The sequence below is a fragment of the Antennarius striatus genome, chromosome 13 (assembly GCF_040054535.1).
Source record: "Antennarius striatus isolate MH-2024 chromosome 13, ASM4005453v1, whole genome shotgun sequence".
In the NCBI taxonomy this organism is placed as follows: Eukaryota; Metazoa; Chordata; class Actinopteri; order Lophiiformes; family Antennariidae; genus Antennarius; species Antennarius striatus.
In genome coordinates, this window is record NC_090788.1 from 9201639 (window position 1) to 9219545 (window position 17907).

The 17907-nt window shown below is 40.1% G+C and overlaps 1 protein-coding gene across 3 annotated transcripts in view; it reads left to right on the plus strand.

The window, feature by feature from the left end:
* mink1 (misshapen-like kinase 1) overlaps nucleotides 1–17148 on the plus strand; it is a 37374-nt gene extending 20226 nt beyond the window's left edge. Inside the window, exons 14-31 of one of the 3 annotated variants that reach the window (XM_068330775.1) lie at nucleotides 4491–4667; nucleotides 4751–4921; nucleotides 5209–5475; nucleotides 5592–5671; nucleotides 5770–5873; nucleotides 5968–6059; nucleotides 6815–6966; nucleotides 7130–7247; nucleotides 8795–8911; nucleotides 9200–9311; nucleotides 9506–9655; nucleotides 10386–10529; nucleotides 11521–11655; nucleotides 11789–11889; nucleotides 11985–12134; nucleotides 12216–12375; nucleotides 12467–12606; nucleotides 12685–17148. In XM_068330775.1, the coding sequence (XP_068186876.1) occupies nucleotides 4491–4667; nucleotides 4751–4921; nucleotides 5209–5475; nucleotides 5592–5671; nucleotides 5770–5873; nucleotides 5968–6059; nucleotides 6815–6966; nucleotides 7130–7247; nucleotides 8795–8911; nucleotides 9200–9311; nucleotides 9506–9655; nucleotides 10386–10529; nucleotides 11521–11655; nucleotides 11789–11889; nucleotides 11985–12134; nucleotides 12216–12375; nucleotides 12467–12606; nucleotides 12685–12768 (2454 nt within the window). In that variant the 3' untranslated portion in view covers nucleotides 12769–17148. Of the gene's footprint in view, nucleotides 1–4490; nucleotides 4668–4750; nucleotides 4922–5208; nucleotides 5476–5591; nucleotides 5672–5769; nucleotides 5874–5967; nucleotides 6060–6814; nucleotides 6967–7129; nucleotides 7248–8794; nucleotides 8912–9199; nucleotides 9312–9505; nucleotides 9656–10385; nucleotides 10530–11520; nucleotides 11656–11788; nucleotides 11890–11984; nucleotides 12376–12466; nucleotides 12607–12684 lie in introns of all 3 variants that reach the window. The other 2 variants (XM_068330773.1, XM_068330774.1) reach the window with 2 other exon arrangements.
* The last annotated feature ends 759 nt before the right edge of the window (nucleotides 17149–17907 follow it).

The window sequence follows — 17907 nt, forward strand, 5'->3', positions numbered from 1 at the left end:
ATCCTTTGAAATGTATATTAAAGAAACCACAGTTGATACAAAAAATGACAGTTACATATATATTTTGTGACTGCTGCAGATTTGTAAAAATTATGTTCTATATTCCAAATTGTAATAAACTCTCCCCAGCTAATGGCTAGCCGGGGGAGCTGTGTATTCAAGCTTAACTCTCTACGAACAGAAATAGTTTGAAATTTTTATTGACATTTTCTCTGGCCTTATTTTTCATTTGTGAAATATTGCATTTTAATGAGGTCACTCATTTAAGATCAGCAATTTATATCAGCAATGATATTGTTTTGTTCTTTTACATCAATAATATCCTTCATTATAGATATTGATATTCCATAATCTCTCATAAAAATGCAGTAGTTAATTGCTGAATGGTAGAAAATGTGGAAACAAATGTGTCTTGTGATGTATTCTCAAGTTGTTTTATTTCTTAAAGTTGGATACAGTAATTCCTTGTTACTTGGAGTTAATGCGTTCCAGCTCCACCTGAGAAAAACAAAATTCCACAATATTGCAAAAAAATATTTTATTATTTACGGTAATGTAAACGTTTGTGAACTCTCAAGAAGGTGGAGGATTTTAAGTACTTAGGGTCAACAGTCCAGAACATTGGAGAGTGAAGAAGTGTTTACAGGCAGGATGGTACAGGTGGAGAAAAGTGTCAGGTATGATGTGTGATAGAGTTTCAGCTAAAATGAAAGGAAAGGTGTACAAGACTGGTGAGACCAGTGATGTAATTTGGTCTTTTCCTCAGTGTCACTGAGGAAAAGACAGGAGACAGAGCTGGAGGTAGCAGAGATGAAGATACTGAGTTTCTCTTTGGGAGTGACCAGGATGGATAGAATCAGGAATGAGTACATCAGAGGGACAGCACATGTTAGAGGTTTTGGAGATAAAGTCAGAGAGGCCAGACTGAGATGGTTTGGACATGTCCAGAGGAGAGATAGTGAATATATTGGTAGAAGGATGCTGAGATATGAACTGCCAGGCAGGAGGCCTAGAGGAAGACCAAAGAGGAGGTTTATGGATGTAGTGAAAGAGGGCATGAAGATAGTTGGTGTGAGAGAAGAGGATGCAGAAGACAGGGTTAGATGGAGGCAACTGATTCGCTGTGGCGACCCCTGAAGGGAAAAGCCAAAAGGAGAAGTTGATGAACCTTCCCAATACTGATATTTAACCACCTTTAATCTGTATTACCTTTTCCCACACTCTTGTCTGTTTCAAGCACTTTGGTGGTTCACGGAAGTGCGCTGCCTTCCGTGAGTCTCCTTAGCGCAGCGCACTTCCGGATGCTGTTAGCCAATAGCATGCAAGTACATTATCGCGTACTAAAAATCTGCGATGTTGTGAAGCCGTGCATCATGAAGTGCGAACAAGCAAGGGATTACTGTATATCTTTTATGTACTGGAGCTGTATGTCTTTCTCAAACTCACAAAAAATCTTACAATGAAGATCAGTGAAGGTTCCTCTGAAAGACTGATTGTTCAAATGAATGAATGAATGCTTTTTATTTCGAACATGTGCGCAGAATAACAATAATCAAGACAACAATAATACTAATAACATACAAAACATGCCCGAAAAGGAGTAGGATGAAGCATATGCTTAGTTAATCCTACCCCTTCTTCACTTCTCCATTGACATGAATGCCCTACTTATAATAATAGAGTGCATAGTACAAAAAAATAAAGTACTAAACATATATACGAGAAAAGAGAATAAACAGAAAAGTTACAAATAGAATTAATAAAAAACACCTGATTGTTAGACCCCTTCCCTCTCCCTGTACCCAGTGAAAACCATGTGCTTGTAGCGCTTTTTATACTGGATCATGCTTGGACATTGCTTGAGCTCCACACCCAACCTGTTCCACACCTTCACTCCACAAACAGAAACACAAAAACTTTTCAATGTTGTAAGTGCCCTCTGATGTTTTAAGTTGTGCTCCCCTTAGATGATAATTCCTTTCTCTATTGAAAAACATTTTTTGAATATTACCAGGAAGTGTATTATGTATTTTTGTACATCAGTTGTGCTGTTTGAAAATGAATAATGTCAGTGAGTTTTAATATTTTGGATTTTAAGAATAGTGGGTTTGTGTGATCTCTATAACCGGCATTATTAATTATTCTTATGGCTCTTTTCTGTAATTTGGATAATGAATTTATTGTACTATTATAAGTGTTGCCCCAGACCTCTGCACAGTAATGTAAATATGGTAAAATGAGAGAATGTGGAGTGACCTGTGGTCCAGAATGTGTTTGGCTTTGCTCAGAACTGAAATGATTCTTGATGATTTGCTTTTTATGTGTTTTATATGAGCTTTCCAGTTAATCCTCTCATCTATTATCACCCCTAGAAACTTATTTTCATATACCCTTACAATATCCACCCCATCTATCTGTACATGTGCGTGAATGTTCTTATTGCAGTTGCTGAATATCTTGAATTTGGTCTTACTTAGATTTAATGATAATTTGTTCCCGTCAAACCACATTTTTAATTTGCGTATTTCATCAGTGACCCTCCCCATTAGTTTGTATAATTCCCCCCAGTACAAAAAATGCTGCAAATAATACTAGTTTTAATACCTTTGAACTTTGCATATATCATTTATATAAAGAATAAACAGTTTAGGACCCAACACTGACCCCTGGGGAACGCCACAAGCAATGTCCAAGCATGACGATGAACATTCACCCACCTTCACAAATTGTTTCCTGTTGCTCGGATAGCTTTTCACCCAGTGCAGTGCTAACCCCCTGATCCCATACCTCTCAAGTTTATTGATTAAAATGTCATGATTGATTGTGTCAAATGCTTTTTTGAGATCTATGAATATTCCAACAGAGTGCAGTTTATGATCAATGGCATTGGTGATCTCCTCAATTCTATTAATGCTGGTGATGTTGAACTGTTTGCTCTAAACCCATACTTACTATGAGAGAGTAATTTATGTTTATTTATGAATTTATCTAGTCTGTTATTGAACAATTTTTGGAGAATTGTGGAAGCAAGGTAACAGGCCTGTAATTTGTGAAGTGGTGTCTATCCCCAGTTTTATACAGCGGTACAACTTTAGCTATTTTCATGCTGTTAGGAAATTTACCAGTCTGGAATGATAAGTTGCAGATATATGTTAGTTGTTCCGAAATCCCCTTAATGAAGTTTTTTACAACTTTCATATCAATTTCATTTAAATCCGTGGATGTTTTACTTTTACATTTATTTACAATATCTATTATTTCATTTCCTTCCACTGCTGTGAGGAACATTGAACTGGGATTCCTTTCTATAAGGTTGTCACTCCGCTTCTCATCTAAACATGGATCTGGGATTTCATCTGCCATTTTTGGTCCAACGTTTACAAAAAAACTGTTAAAACTGTTGACAACATCATCCATATTATCCATCTTCGTGTTATTTTCAACAAAATATAGAGGGTAGCTCTGATGTTTAGTACCATTTTTAATAATACTGTTTAATATGTCCCACATTCCTTTAATGTTGTCTTTGTAATTACATAATATTTTGCTGTAATATTCCTTTCTACATACCCTTATAATATTAACTTTCTTTTTGTTTTTTGTATTTATTTTCTGCCTCTTTTGTTTTTTAATGAACTCTCTATATACTGTAGTGTGTTTTTCTTTTTGCAGGCATTTTGTGATCCCTTTGTGAACCATGGTCGATCTTTGTACTTTTGATTTCTGACACATTGCTTTATTTGACTATTTTTATTATATAATGATGTGAATATTTTTTATAAAAGTTTCCTATGCACTATCAATGTCTTTTTCATTATATAAATTCTCCCAATTTTGTGCCCATAAGTCATTCTTTAATGTATTCATAGTTTCCTCTGTCCTCACTCGCCTGTATTTTAGTCTCTCCTCTGGGTGATTTCTCTGCTGGTTGTTATTATAAATTGTAAAAACTGGTAGGTGGTCACTGATATCATTGATTAATAGTCCGTTTACTGTATTATTTTCAATATTATTAGTGAATATGTTGTCAATTAGAGTAGTAATTAAAACATGTATTTGCTTTTGAATGTCTGATCTCCAGTGAATGAGAATGTTTTTTCTCTGGGATGTCTCGTTCCTTTTGGAACACTGTGGCCTTCACATGGCTGGGAGACATTCCTACAACTCACAATGAAAACACAAGTCATCCAACTTCACTGTCAGTGTCCATCAAGAATGCAGCAACACAAAGTTTTAGCTACAGACATTTTGGTGTGGGTTGGTGATTGACTGCTGCACTAAAAATAAAAACACACAGGAGATGATGAAATCCACTAAGAACATTTCCTATTTTAATGAATGAAATCGACACTGGTCAGCTATATATGTCAAAACCTCTATCTGTGTTGTCTGTGCAGCTCAACTGTGTTTTTCAGATGCATTTTGACTCGTCTGACATGCATATTGTCTAGTATGAGGAAGCAACTGTTTAACTCTGATTTGTTTTTTAGGAATATAAGCGCAAGCAGTTGGAGGAGCAGCGTCAGTCTGAGCGGCTGCAGAGGCAGCTGCAGCAGGAGCATGCATACCTGGTGTCTTTACAGAAACAGCAGCAAGATAAGAAGCCTCAGCTTTACCACTATAACAAAAATCTGGAGCCAAACAACAAACCAACCTGGGCCCGTGAGGTAGTCGTGTAACCTACATCTGAACTGTAACACATCACAAATGGCTTTACACTGGCCTCATCTGACATCCTTATTTGTTATAGGTGGAGGAGCGAAGTAAGCTCAATAGGCAGGGTTCCCCCAAGATCTGCACCACTGTCTCGGACACTGCCATTCAGTCGCGCTCTGACTCAATCAGCCAATCAGGAGCTGCCCAGTCTGCTCAAACCCCGCCAATGCAAAGGCCTGTTGAACCCCAAGGTGGACAGGGAAAGGTGGGTGGTGCAAGTTCAGTGGAGGAAAACCTTCTGTAACAACAACATAGGATACGTCTGCTTCTGCTTTTCTGCCCCTGATTCTTCAGCTGCTTTACCTTTACTTGTGTCTGCTCTTATTTTTGCCTCTTCTTTTCCCTCCCTCCCCTCCTTAATTGTCTGTGATCACTTAAAAACACTTGCAAAATCACCTCGGATCATCAACATGACCTTGCACTATTCTCCACCTGCTTCTCCAACCGCCTTGGCTTCCTCCTTCTACTCGGCTGCTCCCCCTCTGCCTGTAGTTCCAGATGGCTCACTTGGTTCCACTGAAGCCTTATGCTGCTCCGGTTCCTCGCTCCCAGTCTCTCTGTGACCAGCCCACTAAGACTATGTCCGCCTTCCCCACCCAGGATCCTTCTCTTGCCCCCACACCCCGTCCAATCCACTCTAGAGAGCTGGTTCGTCAAAACTCAGACCCCACTTCTGAAACCCCAGCGCCACAGGTGCACCAAATGAGAGAAGATCGCGGACCTTGGATCCGACTGCCGGATGTGGAACTCCCACCTAAGGTGGAACCTTCTGACTCTGCACTGTGTGAACAAACACAAAACAGACCTCAGTTTGCACTTACACAAAAAAACTAAGTTTGCAAACCTCTGACGAATGACTGACTTGTCGTCATCAGATTCCCCAGAGGACAGCATCCATTGCCACTGCTCTCAACACCAACCTGGCCTCTGGCATAAGGCACCCAGTAAGAGCCAGGTACTGAAAAGAGCCAAACGATTTGTTTGATCAGCACCTTTTAAACGAGGTAGGTTTTAGTGACTCCTGGAGATAACTTATTTGTGTCCTGATGGCAGCAATCCAGATCTCAGCCGCAATGATCGCTGGGAAAGGGGAGACAGCATGAGCATCATATCCAGTCTGCCCCAGACTGGTTCCCTAGAGAGGCATCGCATCCTCAGTGAGTCCCTGGCTCCCTATGCTCTTCTCTGTAGGAAATGTTTGCAGTTGGTCTGGTTTAGAATTATAACTGCACACTACTTTTCTATTTGCAGGTTCCTCCAAAATGGAGTCTCCCATTCTCTCCCATGACAGTCGTCACAAGCCAGGGGAGTCTCGCACGTCCTCCCGCCCTGGGCGCCCTGCTGTAAGTGGTTCTTTCCAAAACAAAATATATGTGGTGTGTTCCCCTTTTCCTTAACTTAAGTTACTAGTTGTGACATTGCAGGATTACTACATGCAGCACATATATTTGTCACGTATAGGAAGCAGTAAAGAAAAGTACTAACTTGGATTTATTGATTTAATAGAAAGTTACCTGCTCAGTACATTCACTAAAAGGAGATTAATTCAATGTATGCCAGTCACCTGGCTGCTCCTTTGCACTTCTATTATTTCACACTGTTGCTATTACCCTTCGTGATTCTCCTCTCAAAGCCCTGTTTGTTTATTTTACCTTAAAATGCAGAGTTACAAGAGAGCTATAGGGGAGGTTAGTACTTTTGTGTATTTTGTAATGCTTAGTGTTCATGCATGACTTCATGATGTATCTGCATTCAGTGTGTAGAACATGTTGCATGCAGCATTTGTGTTGTTTTGTTGAGTAAATCATATTTTGTATTTGAATGACATATTCAGGCATATTTTAACATGTTTTCATTCTTCCGTTGTCATGTGAACCCGAATAGTAACGCAAAACAAGCCGTGACAGAAACTCGTTAATCAGGCTCTGAATGCTGACAGTGTTGTTTTTAAGACCCCATCCATCTGATGCTCTCCTTAGTCTCAGAAGTGTTTACATTGTCTTAAATATTCAGTTGTTTGTTGTTGTTTCTTTGAGCACTTCTCAAAAGATACATTTTTGAAAGTGTTCTTGAAGTAATCTGGTGTATTTTTGCATAGGATCATGGACTTTTTGCCAAGGAGCGTGCTGAGGAGCAGCCAAGGCCCCCAGTCAAGGCCAATGATTACTCCTCCTCTTCAGAGAGTAGTGAGAGCAGCGAGGAGAGCGAGAGTGGTGAGGGAGCAGAGGAGGAAGAAAGCCCCACAGATCGGTAATCTAATACTAATAGCTTACAGAGCATATAGCTTAAAACTTTGACTTAATTTTAAAATTAATTACTATATAAAATTGTAAAGTTTAACTTCAATCCCTCATCAATGTTCTGCTTATTTTGGTGTACGTCATCCGTGACGTCATGTCCTCTGTGATCTCAGCCACAGGGATGCAGACACGGACTCAGTCAACACCATGGTGGTTCATGAAGATGAAGGCGAGGGGGGAGAAGGAGAGGAGGCGGGAGGCTATGGGGATCAGACCATGCTGGTGCAGAGGGTGAGTCGTCTGTGTTTGTAATGATGTTTACAATGGATTGTGACTCAATAGAGATATCGATGCCAGGGAGGTTTACAAAGCAGCACAACAGGAACATCTCCCCCATTTTGATTTATTTTCACACCTGACTGACCGAGTGATGAGAACATGAATTTTCCTTGGGCTAAGTTCCACGGCACCTTTTAATGCAGAAAAGTTGAATGTAAAGTACCGATGAAGACTTGAGGTTCCACTTTTTTCAATCAAAAGAACACAAACACTGGGGAGGAAGCAGAAAAATCAGTGCAAAGTCCTCCATAGACAAAATATAATGACAAATGGTCGTGGCTTCTTTATTCATTTACCCTTCAGAAATTACATGAAGGGATTTTACAAGCAGCAGCTGTATAAACTGTGTACTGATGGCATTTATCCTGAAGATTGGGGGGGCCTTCTCCACCTTTTTTCTCTTTATCCACCACTTTGAAAGGATTTAACGTGATGCCAAAACCCCTTACCCTGGTTCTTCATATTTTTGGAAAGGCAGTGATAGAATTCAGTAGCAGACGTCATACATCTTGCAGGTGACTCACAATCACTTGAAAGTGACAAATATCACCACCGCTATGTGTGGCAGTCTATGTTTTGAAAATGGGTGTGGAATCTTTGTGCCGTACAACATTACTGCATATCAAGGAAAGAGTTATGAATTACTGTAGCATTAGTGGCATTACTAATATATTTTATATAAGTACACATTATACAGTAAATACAAAAAACATGGTTGTTTCACATTATAAAGATGCTGTCTTCCAACCTGTATCCCCGATGCGCAGAAATTCAGGTGCATCACATTAAAACAGTGACTGTCCTACATTTACGTTACAAACCCGAGTCTACAATTAAATGTTATCACGAGCACATGCTTTGCAAATGAGACACTTCTCATTTAATACTGAGGGTGCTCAAGAGATGGATCTTTTCTTGTTGTGCAAATTTACTGAATTCATTTATTCATTCAGTCTATCATAGAGATCATGCTTTAAAAGCATGAGTTGCGTGTATGATATAAATTTAGAGAAATGTTGCAGGTAGATTTTTTTTCTGTTTGCACCATTCATTCATTGTCTACCGCTTCATCCACTGTTGCGGGGAGTTGGAGCCTATCCCAGCTGACTGAGGGCGTGAGGCAGGGGGAAACTCCGAACACAACACCAGTGCACCGCAGAGCCACACAGAGACACAGACAAGCATGCACACACCCACTCCTACGGGAAATGTAAAATTTAGCCTTACAGGTTTTAGTAGGTATCCACTCCCCTGAAATAGTTTCATCTTTAATGACAGTGGTGAAAGAGAGCAGGACATAAATCTGCTGTTTGAACATCAACAGAGGAATGTCAGTGATGTAAAAGACACAACTACGTTCCAGTCCAGATTGGTCTGTGGTGTTTTAGCCACAGAAATCATGTCCTGCTAATGGGTTCAGTAGATCAGCCTCAATCAAGACTGTGTCTGATGTATGTAATACATGGACGATTGTGTTTATATTTCTCTTCATCTCAAAGACACCAGAGAAGAGAAGCCATAATGGGTACACTAACTTGCCAGATGTGGTCCAGCCCTCCCACTCCCCCACCGATTCAGCCACTCACTCCTCCCCGGGGAAGGACTCTGTTTATGATGTGAGTTTTACTGATGCCAAGTATAACAGTCCTAAATTCCTGGTTTATATTTAGGTGTTCCTGTGTGCCATCATTCCAGTCAAAGAGTCCCTGTACAGTTTTGTGTCAGTCATTTCAGCCTTTAGTGGGTCATCATCAAAAATATAGACATGAGAATCACTATTTTTATGCCACATAGACAGAAAATGTTGGGGTTTTTTTTGTTTTGTGTTTTTCAAAAAATTTCTACACCATTGAAATGTATATAAAGAACAATAAACCACCTGTACCCTTTCTTCTTTCCACCAGTATCAGTCCAGAGGTTTGGTTAAAGCATCTGGCAAGTCTTCCTTTACCACTTTTGTGGATCTGGGCATGTACCAGACGCCAGGAGGCACAGAGGACAACATGTCTGTCACTGGTGAGGACTTTCACACATGCAGGAACATCTGAACATCAAACAAGGGGAACGCAGATAATTGCTAAAACATTCGCAATCTTTTAAATCAAACTCAAGGTTGTTTGGGAGTTTTCTTTCTATTTCTAAACCTTGCACAGTTTTGTGTTTTTACTTTCCTCGTCATTGAAGTCTTTCTTTGCTGCCTTCATATCTAGGCTCTAGGTTTGAACAGCTGAAAATGGAGGTGAGGAAAGGATCCATGGTGAATGTCAACCCCACTAACACACGTCCACCAAACGACACGCCTGAGATCCGCAAGTACAAGAAGAGGTTCAACTCTGAGATCCTTTGTGCAGCCCTCTGGGGTGAGACCAGATACAATTCTCAAGCGTAAATGTAAAAGATATTTAGGACCAAAATGAGATGCTTAAATTTTTTTAAATTATAGTTTCGTTATTATTATTAGTAGTAATTATTATTAATTTCATCTAATTTAATTAATAATAATTACTTTTTAAGTTACCAGGTACTGCTAAAGGTGTGGAGAGAAACTTGCTTGTCCCAAGCATCATCTTGTCATAAAAGTAATGTTTGCTTCGTCAGTATTGGAAAATATGACTAAAACCTGTGACTTGGAAATTTGATTTAGGGTCACTGGTGTGGCTTGAATTAGGCACAGTGTGACATTCATAACTCTTTCTGGGAGAACACAGTGTCTCTGCTTTCATCATTGATGCTATTTTTAGCTTCCAGCCTCCTCTCACAAGCTGTTTTTGCCTTGATGATGGATTGTAGGGAAATCCAAAAGATGTGTTGTTGTTTTTTTTAACTTGAGCTTGTGGAAGTGTATGTGTGATGATGAATACAGATAAATTACTTATTAATTAAAGCTACCTTTGGATTTGTCCTTCATAATAAAATACATATACTGTATATCAAGTGTTAGATATCTGCTGGTTGTGATGTGGAAAAAAGACTGGAAAAGATGTGAAGTAACAGTTCGTAATTCTGAGAAAATATTTTTGAAAATAATATTTTTGACTGGGGTTGGAGCAACAGGGAAAATAAAAACTGTTTTTGCTCCTGTTTCTCCAGGTGTGAACCTGTTGGTGGGCACGGAGAATGGTCTGAAGCTACTGGACCGCAGTGGTCAGGGCAAGGTTTACCCCCTCATCAACTCTCGCAGGTTCCAACAGATGGATGTCCTAGAGGGCCTCAACCTGCTCATCACCATATCAGGTCATTACTGCAGCTCATCACCAGGCTGCTCCCATTAAAGCTCCCTGTGCTTAAAGCAAGAGGATGCTACCTTTAATGGGACACCAAATTACACCCAGTTCTTCAGTACTGTTGTTTTGAATTGCTTTTTGACTTTAGACATCAGTATCCCCTTTTAATAAAAATGTCAAGCTTATTTTAAATCCTGAAAAAGATGAAATATCAACATTACAATGTGCTGTATTAATACAGATAATGCGTTTATCAGATATTACATTGAAAATATCCACTCAGCTGCAGAGATGTGTGATGCATTTCCAAAAAGTATGATGTGTTCATCTTTCATTTGATGTGTCAGCATCGTCTCTCATCACATGACCATCTAGAATAGTGTGGCATTAGAGATCCTGCATCTTCAGGCCTTTTCTCCTTGTTGACATAAATATTTGACTCCTAATTCTGTAATTTTTCAGAGAGGGAATTTGTGACTCCCCTGACAACAGAGCCCAGAGATTTGAGACTATAGATTACAGAGACTGAGCTACGTCACTGTCTCCTTTACTCTGTCACATGGATGAATAAGGAACTAAAGAGATTTGTGTGTTTGACCCTCAATGATCCTGCAACCTTTCCTCCAAGGTTGTGTGGGGAGGATTAGGAGGTTTTATATTCAGAACAGCTGAGAAACTAAATATTTTTCCTTGCTCACCTTGAGCTGGGAGGAAGGACCAACTTGCAATTCAATCCTATGCAATGAAAGTGCAAAATAATTTGTGTGTCTGCCCTCTGATTCAGGTGCACTGCAGAAGTTTTTCTTGACCCACATTATAGCCACTAGTTTTTTAGTAATCCTGTCAACAATGCAAGAAAAAGTCAAATGTCCTGAACCAAAAACATTGTGGAGGAAGTAACAAACAGTAGAAATGAAGGAAATATATTTATTGAAAGAGTGTAAGAACTGAAATTAAATTGTAATTTCTATAAAGAATTGAACACTCCGTTTCTACCACAGGTAAAAAAAATAAGGTGCGTGTCTACTACCTGGCCTGGCTGAGAAACAAGATTCTCCACAATGACCCTGAGGTGGAAAAGAAGCAAGGTTGGACCACGGTGGGAGAGATGGAGGGCTGTGTGCACTACAAAGTTGGTGAGCGGTCAATAACAGCTGGTTACCGCTGCTGTCTCTTCCACTCTGGATGAGTTGTTTGAATGCATATGCAGCAGTGAATTATTGATGACAAATATCTGGTGTCTCATTGCCTTGTGGTTCTTCCATCTAGTGAAATATGAGAGGATAAAGTTCCTTGTGATTGCTTTGAAGAATGCGGTTGAAGTGTATGCTTGGGCTCCTAAACCTTATCACAAATTCATGGCCTTCAAGGTAAGCTTCTGGATTAATAATGTGAGAGCAGACGACCAGACCAGACCAGGCATTCGACGTGATGATCTGCTCTTTGTCCACTCCTTTGTGACTAGTCTTTTGCAGACCTGCCTCACAGGCCTGTCCTGGTTGACCTGACAGTGGAGGAGGGTCAGAGGTTGAAGGTCATATATGGTTCTTGTGCTGGTTTTCACGCCATCGACGTGGACTCTGGAAACAACTACGACATTTACATCCCTGTTCATGTAGGTTGGGCCTCTGTCAGACAGAAGTGTGTCGTGGGATTTGATCGTGTGGCTCATTCCTTCCGTTTTAACATCAACCAGATCCAGAGTCACGTGACGCCACACGCCATCGTGTTCCTGCCCAGCTCAGACGGCATGGAGATGTTGCTGTGCTACGAGGACGAAGGCGTCTACGTTAACACCTACGGACGCATCATTAAGGACGTCGTCCTGCAGTGGGGCGAGATGCCTACGTCTGTCGGTGCGGCTCAATCCCAAATAATCACAAAAACTAAAAATGCACGACGTACAGTATAATCAGATAAGTGCTCATGTTACATTTTGCCTTGCAGCTCATATCTGCTCAAATCAGATTATGGGATGGGGAGAAAAAGCCATTGAGATTCGTTCTGTGGAGACGGGCCACCTGGATGGTGTTTTCATGCACAAACGAGCTCAAAGGCTGAAATTTCTTTGTGAGAGAAACGACAAGGTAAGAGAAACGTGGGACGCTTGGCTCAGTCGTAGCCGCTGCTGACACGTGGGCCATTTTGTTTGTTGCCATCCTCAGGTGTTCTTCGCATCAGTGCGGTCTGGAGGCAGCAGCCAAGTGTACTTCATGACATTGAACAGAAACTGCATCATGAACTGGTGAAGGAACAGCGGCTCCCATCTCTGTGGGAACCAGCAGGGTTTGGAGACGGAAGTGCATTGAAAATTCTCACAAAATGCATGCACACAAATGTGAACAGCTCTGTGTTTATCTCTAGCTATCTCTCACCCATGCGCACACACACACACACACACACACACACACACACACGGAATCTCTAAATCCATTCCAGCCTATACAATTTCTACCGAGGCCCCGTTGATAACATCCTTCCTAGAATCACCATTATAAATCATGATCTAGCTTCAGATGCTAATCTCATCTGTTGATCCCATCTATTGTTTTGTACTGTATATATTCTTGTTTGGATTTAATTTACTTGGTGACCTGTGTTCATTTGTGACTATTCAGTTTTAAGTTGTGATATATGTTAAAAACATTCCTCGATGGTTCTACCGTAGGTTTTGAAGAAGGCATTATTTACTTATACTGTATGTCAAAATGAAGCTGTAAATAGGTAGCACCTTAGATCTGAATCATCTGCAGGCCTCAAACAAACACATGGACGTCAAATAAGTACTGGAGCGTCCATCTACAGTGGTTTGGGAACCCCCCCCCCCATTGTTCTGGGGTTCCCACAGTTTCGGAGAGGCTTAAAGGAAGGAAAATAGTACAAACATTTTACACAGAATTCAGGGCAAAGTAGCTTGTTGAATTATTTTTAGTTACCTATAGTAGACTGTAACTTGAAGTCTCTGCCTCCATTACCCTTTTTCTGGCCTAACTGGCTGATGATGTTACAAATCTTAATCCTGGAAATTAAGCCTTAAGCGCTTTAAATGTAAAGAAAAGAGAAAAAACATCAAATAAAAAAACAAGGGGAGGAGGAGTCAATCATTTAGGTGCAGTACACACAATCAGTGCTGGGAAATCTTTGTTTAATGGTTTTCCTGAAACCATCAGGCTTGTATCGAAACTTTCTGTTTTCATAGATTTACAAAGTTTATTATTTATCTGTTGTGGTTCTGTATTGCTATTAGCCTACTGGTATCCTTAATTTTACTGTAATTATATTGCTATTATATTGCAATATATACTGTTCTTGTGGAGTCTTTGTTTGAAGAGAGAGTTCTTGTATTTGGCTGATGATGGTGATGGTAACGTTAGAAAACGGGAGAGGGACGGCGTCTCTGAGATGACGGTTAGTGGCGGAGGACCTTTCACCCTCCGACCGCGGTGATCTACTCTACTGCATTATACATCACTTTTTCAACTATTTCACTGGTGAGGCTCAGTCTGTGGGAAGTGTTTGTTGAGGAGATTACAGCGGAAAGTCCTAGTGTGGTACAGTTTATGTTTACCATAGACCAGTGGACAGATTTAGCGGAGGGTGATTCTGCAATACCACAGAGGGCTCCGTCTCATTGGGCGCGTTTAACACCGCTAGAGGATGACACTGAATATATTTTATACCTAGACATCTGCCAAAGTTCACTGTTTATTCGTCAGTGGGGGTATTAGTCAAGGCCAAAGGGGGTTGGAGTAGAAACGGTTCCTACAGATCGCAAAGCAATGTTCCTTTCAGTTGGCCTACCTGAAAGATCAGCTGACTTCTCGTTAATATTATGGTATGTGTTTTTTTATTTACTTGGGTTACTTCCTGTCCTGTGCAGGAGTTTGCAGCCTGGTTTTGTTGAGGAAGCTGCAAAAACAAGGTGTGTGCTCTCATGCATCAGGCAATACAGCAGCAGAAAGTGGTTTGGTGGTTTATCGGTCAGCATTGTTTAGGTACATGCATGATTCACTCACATCTTGTGACCACAGACCTGTGCTCTTAACAGGTAGATGTTTTAACGGCTTATTTTATGAAAGGAATTTTGGCTTTTGATCAGTAGGAAAGCTTGCTTAAAGTCGCTTTTGACGCTGAGAGATTTTGACTCTACAATTGTAAAAGCTACTAGAGAGCAGCGGGCGGTCGTGACAGTTTATTTGAAGATTATATGAAAAGGTTAATGAGGAGATTGGAAAACAAACTGTAAATTGGCATGGATAGCACTTTCACTTCAGTCAGCATACATTTGTAGAAATATCTCGAGCAGATACTTTGTGTGCATGTAAGCAATTGAGTATAAAGTACTGTATCAAAGTTATTTCCCCTTATTGCGAATGTGTTTTTATTCTTGAATATCTGTTATGTGCCATTACCTACATTTCGAATGTCACAATCCACCAGGCTCTCTGGCACCTTTTTTATGGTCAGATCATATTTTTTTTTAAATCAATCTGTCATGTTTACAGTTTAAGCAGTGCCTTGGATTTGGGAAGGCGATAGATTTATGGAAGCGTTTTGAGCCCCACCTCCACTTGTCTCTTACTTGAAATTTCATGAAGAGGCACAACTATATTTGCTCCCTATATGTGCCATTTAAGTGCACTTATATCAAATCCAGATCATCCTGTAGATGGACTTGAAAAGATTTTTTTGGTAAACGTATAACCTAAAAGGACCCACAGAGGATGATCCATCGAGAAAGATGCAATAACCAATCAAATCATAACAATTAACCCAGAGTAAAGGATCAACTGAGAGTTGGAGCCAGCTCAGAGAAAAGCCATACGTGTGAAATGTGTTTGCAGCGAAAACAGTACAGATCAAATTGAACTCTAAAATGTCTGCTCAGAAAATATCGGTTCTTGCAGCACATAAGACGTGCGCCCTTATTCTGTAATGATGTTGATTGTGTGATCTTGTAGTGTGGAAGTCAGCTTGGTGTATTCTGAAAAAATCTATTTTATAAAATATGTAGTCTATATTGAGAAATAAAAGTGAATGTACAACTAAGACAGATTTGTATTTATATAAAAATGTGTGCTGTTCTATTAATCAAAGCACAATGTATTGTAGGGCATTCACTCACCGGTGGTTGGTGATAGTAAATATAGAGTCTGGTCAGACGGCTGTTTTCATGCAGATGGTGTTGGATCAAGTCCTAGTTACATCAGAAAAATATGTTTGTCCTCTTGTTACTGGAGGAGTCGACTGTTGCAGTGATTCAAAACACGGATGACTCATGCAGGCTGGTGTTTGATCCGACCTCCAGTTTTAAGGGCCCTCAGGGGCCTGACAGAGTTCTCATGCTCAGGAGGCAACAGGGATCATCACACCAGTGGTGCAGTGGCCCTTTGTCAGGTTTTACTTCTTGGATTTGTGTTATGGAGTCCAAAATACCAAAAAGAATTCAAGTACCAAAAGTAAGAAGTTAACCAATTGATTAGTCAGAATTGCGTGACGCAGGCGTGGATAATTTAGTTCATCATAATTTCCTGATCATTTGAAGTAACATGCGCTGTTTGACCAGGTGTGAAAGGATGTGGAGGTGAGCTCTACTGTACTTCTGATGATACTCAGAATCAAGACGTGTGGTAAAATCACACATCTACATTACCTATACTGCACTCAGCTGCTAAGGGTTTTGGCTTTTCACCTGCAGCCCACGAGGCAAACCTTCCAGCAGCTCCATCTGGATCCACAAAAAAATTCAAGCTGCATTTTTCCCACACGTGGTCACACGCCCAAAGACCTGCAGTCAGAGGTCTTGTGTGTAAAATCAGTGGAGCTCCCCTTTAACAGACATGCTTACGTTATACTTACGTTGTACAATATCATATTCACTTAGAATGCTTATTTGTATTTCTACCTCGGCAGCAGTGCTCAAGCTAATGTGGCACATCAAACTACTTCATCTGCAGTTAAAAAGACAAAACTTATAAAAGGCATCAGGAGATGACTGCTCATTAAATCGTAAAGGAAAAAGACCTGTAGCTTCATATTTATTCAGTCATTTTTATTGTTTAACTTGTCTGGTTGTAAATTATTCTACCGGAAAACCAAATGTATTCATAACAGAAAAAAACCTTAATTTGCTAACGTAGTAAACTTTAACTTGACCCTTGTGATAAACATTTTAGAGGAGGAAACAGCGTGTCATCAAATGGACTGAGCAGTCACTTCCAAATATTAGGCTGGTTGTAAAAAGTTACCCATCGTCAGTCGTAATGGGTTGAAGAAGAGTTTTGCTTCTCGTTTCCCCTAAAAGCACTTTAAGGTGTGACAGTGCAGTTTCATTTTGTGTCGGGAGCCGTTAAACACTAGGCGAGAGGTGGTGGAAAACCGAGGGCGCTGAAACGATAAGGATCTTTAAACAGAATTACAATATCTTTTATTCTTTTTTCACTTTCTTTTCAAGACGGTCAAACATCTTTGCAATGTTTTAGTGTGTGTGCGCGCGTCTGTGTTACTTGTGGGAGGTTAACTCCGGATTGTATTTCATAGACTGATAAACTTTAAACTTTCAAAGATTGTGTTGAATGAATTCATGTCTTAATACAGAATTGTTTGAAGAATAAAATACCTTGATCTCATTTTACTCTGTATTATTTCTTTGTGTCTGACAAACAATTGTTTTAAATTTCCATCCAACTTCTATTATTAAGGCCTGTGTGGGAAGGACAGTTAACAGCACCTGAGTGGGTGTAAAATAATTCATTCCTTCTTGATATAATCGCTATAATCTGCTTTGAACTGTTGTCTCCATTACTGGATTTATGTTATATAAACTACTTCAGAGATTGTAAGAGATCCAGTTATTACCTCGCATAACAAATTTCATACTCATGCCATTAAGTTGTTTAACATATTTTGCATGACCCTTCATTGGTCAAGATTCTGACTCGACTGCACCCTCTGGCGGCCGAAAACTAAAACAAAATCAAACACGCCAGTTCCTGTCAGCAGAGATGAAATAGTGATTACTACACACACACACACACATCTTCCCACCTATATATTTGAATAAACTCGCTTGAAAAAGTCTCACGCTGTTACCAACTCCACCCCCTACCTGTCACTGAAGTGCCCAACCAATCACGGCGTGTCTGCCAGAAGGAATCACGTGAACAATATGGCGTAAGGCATCTGCTGTTAGAAGAAATAAAATTACATGGACTTCCCCGTTAAAATCATTTGAGTGTCATAACTGTTCCAACGATTTTCATGTTTTTGAGCAGAGTCCAAACAGCAGGAACGACACAAAATGGCGACAAATTCTGAGGGAAACTCTTTTGCGTCACAAAAAGAGAAGTACAGTATTTTCCGCGCTATAAGGCGCACCTATAAGCCTT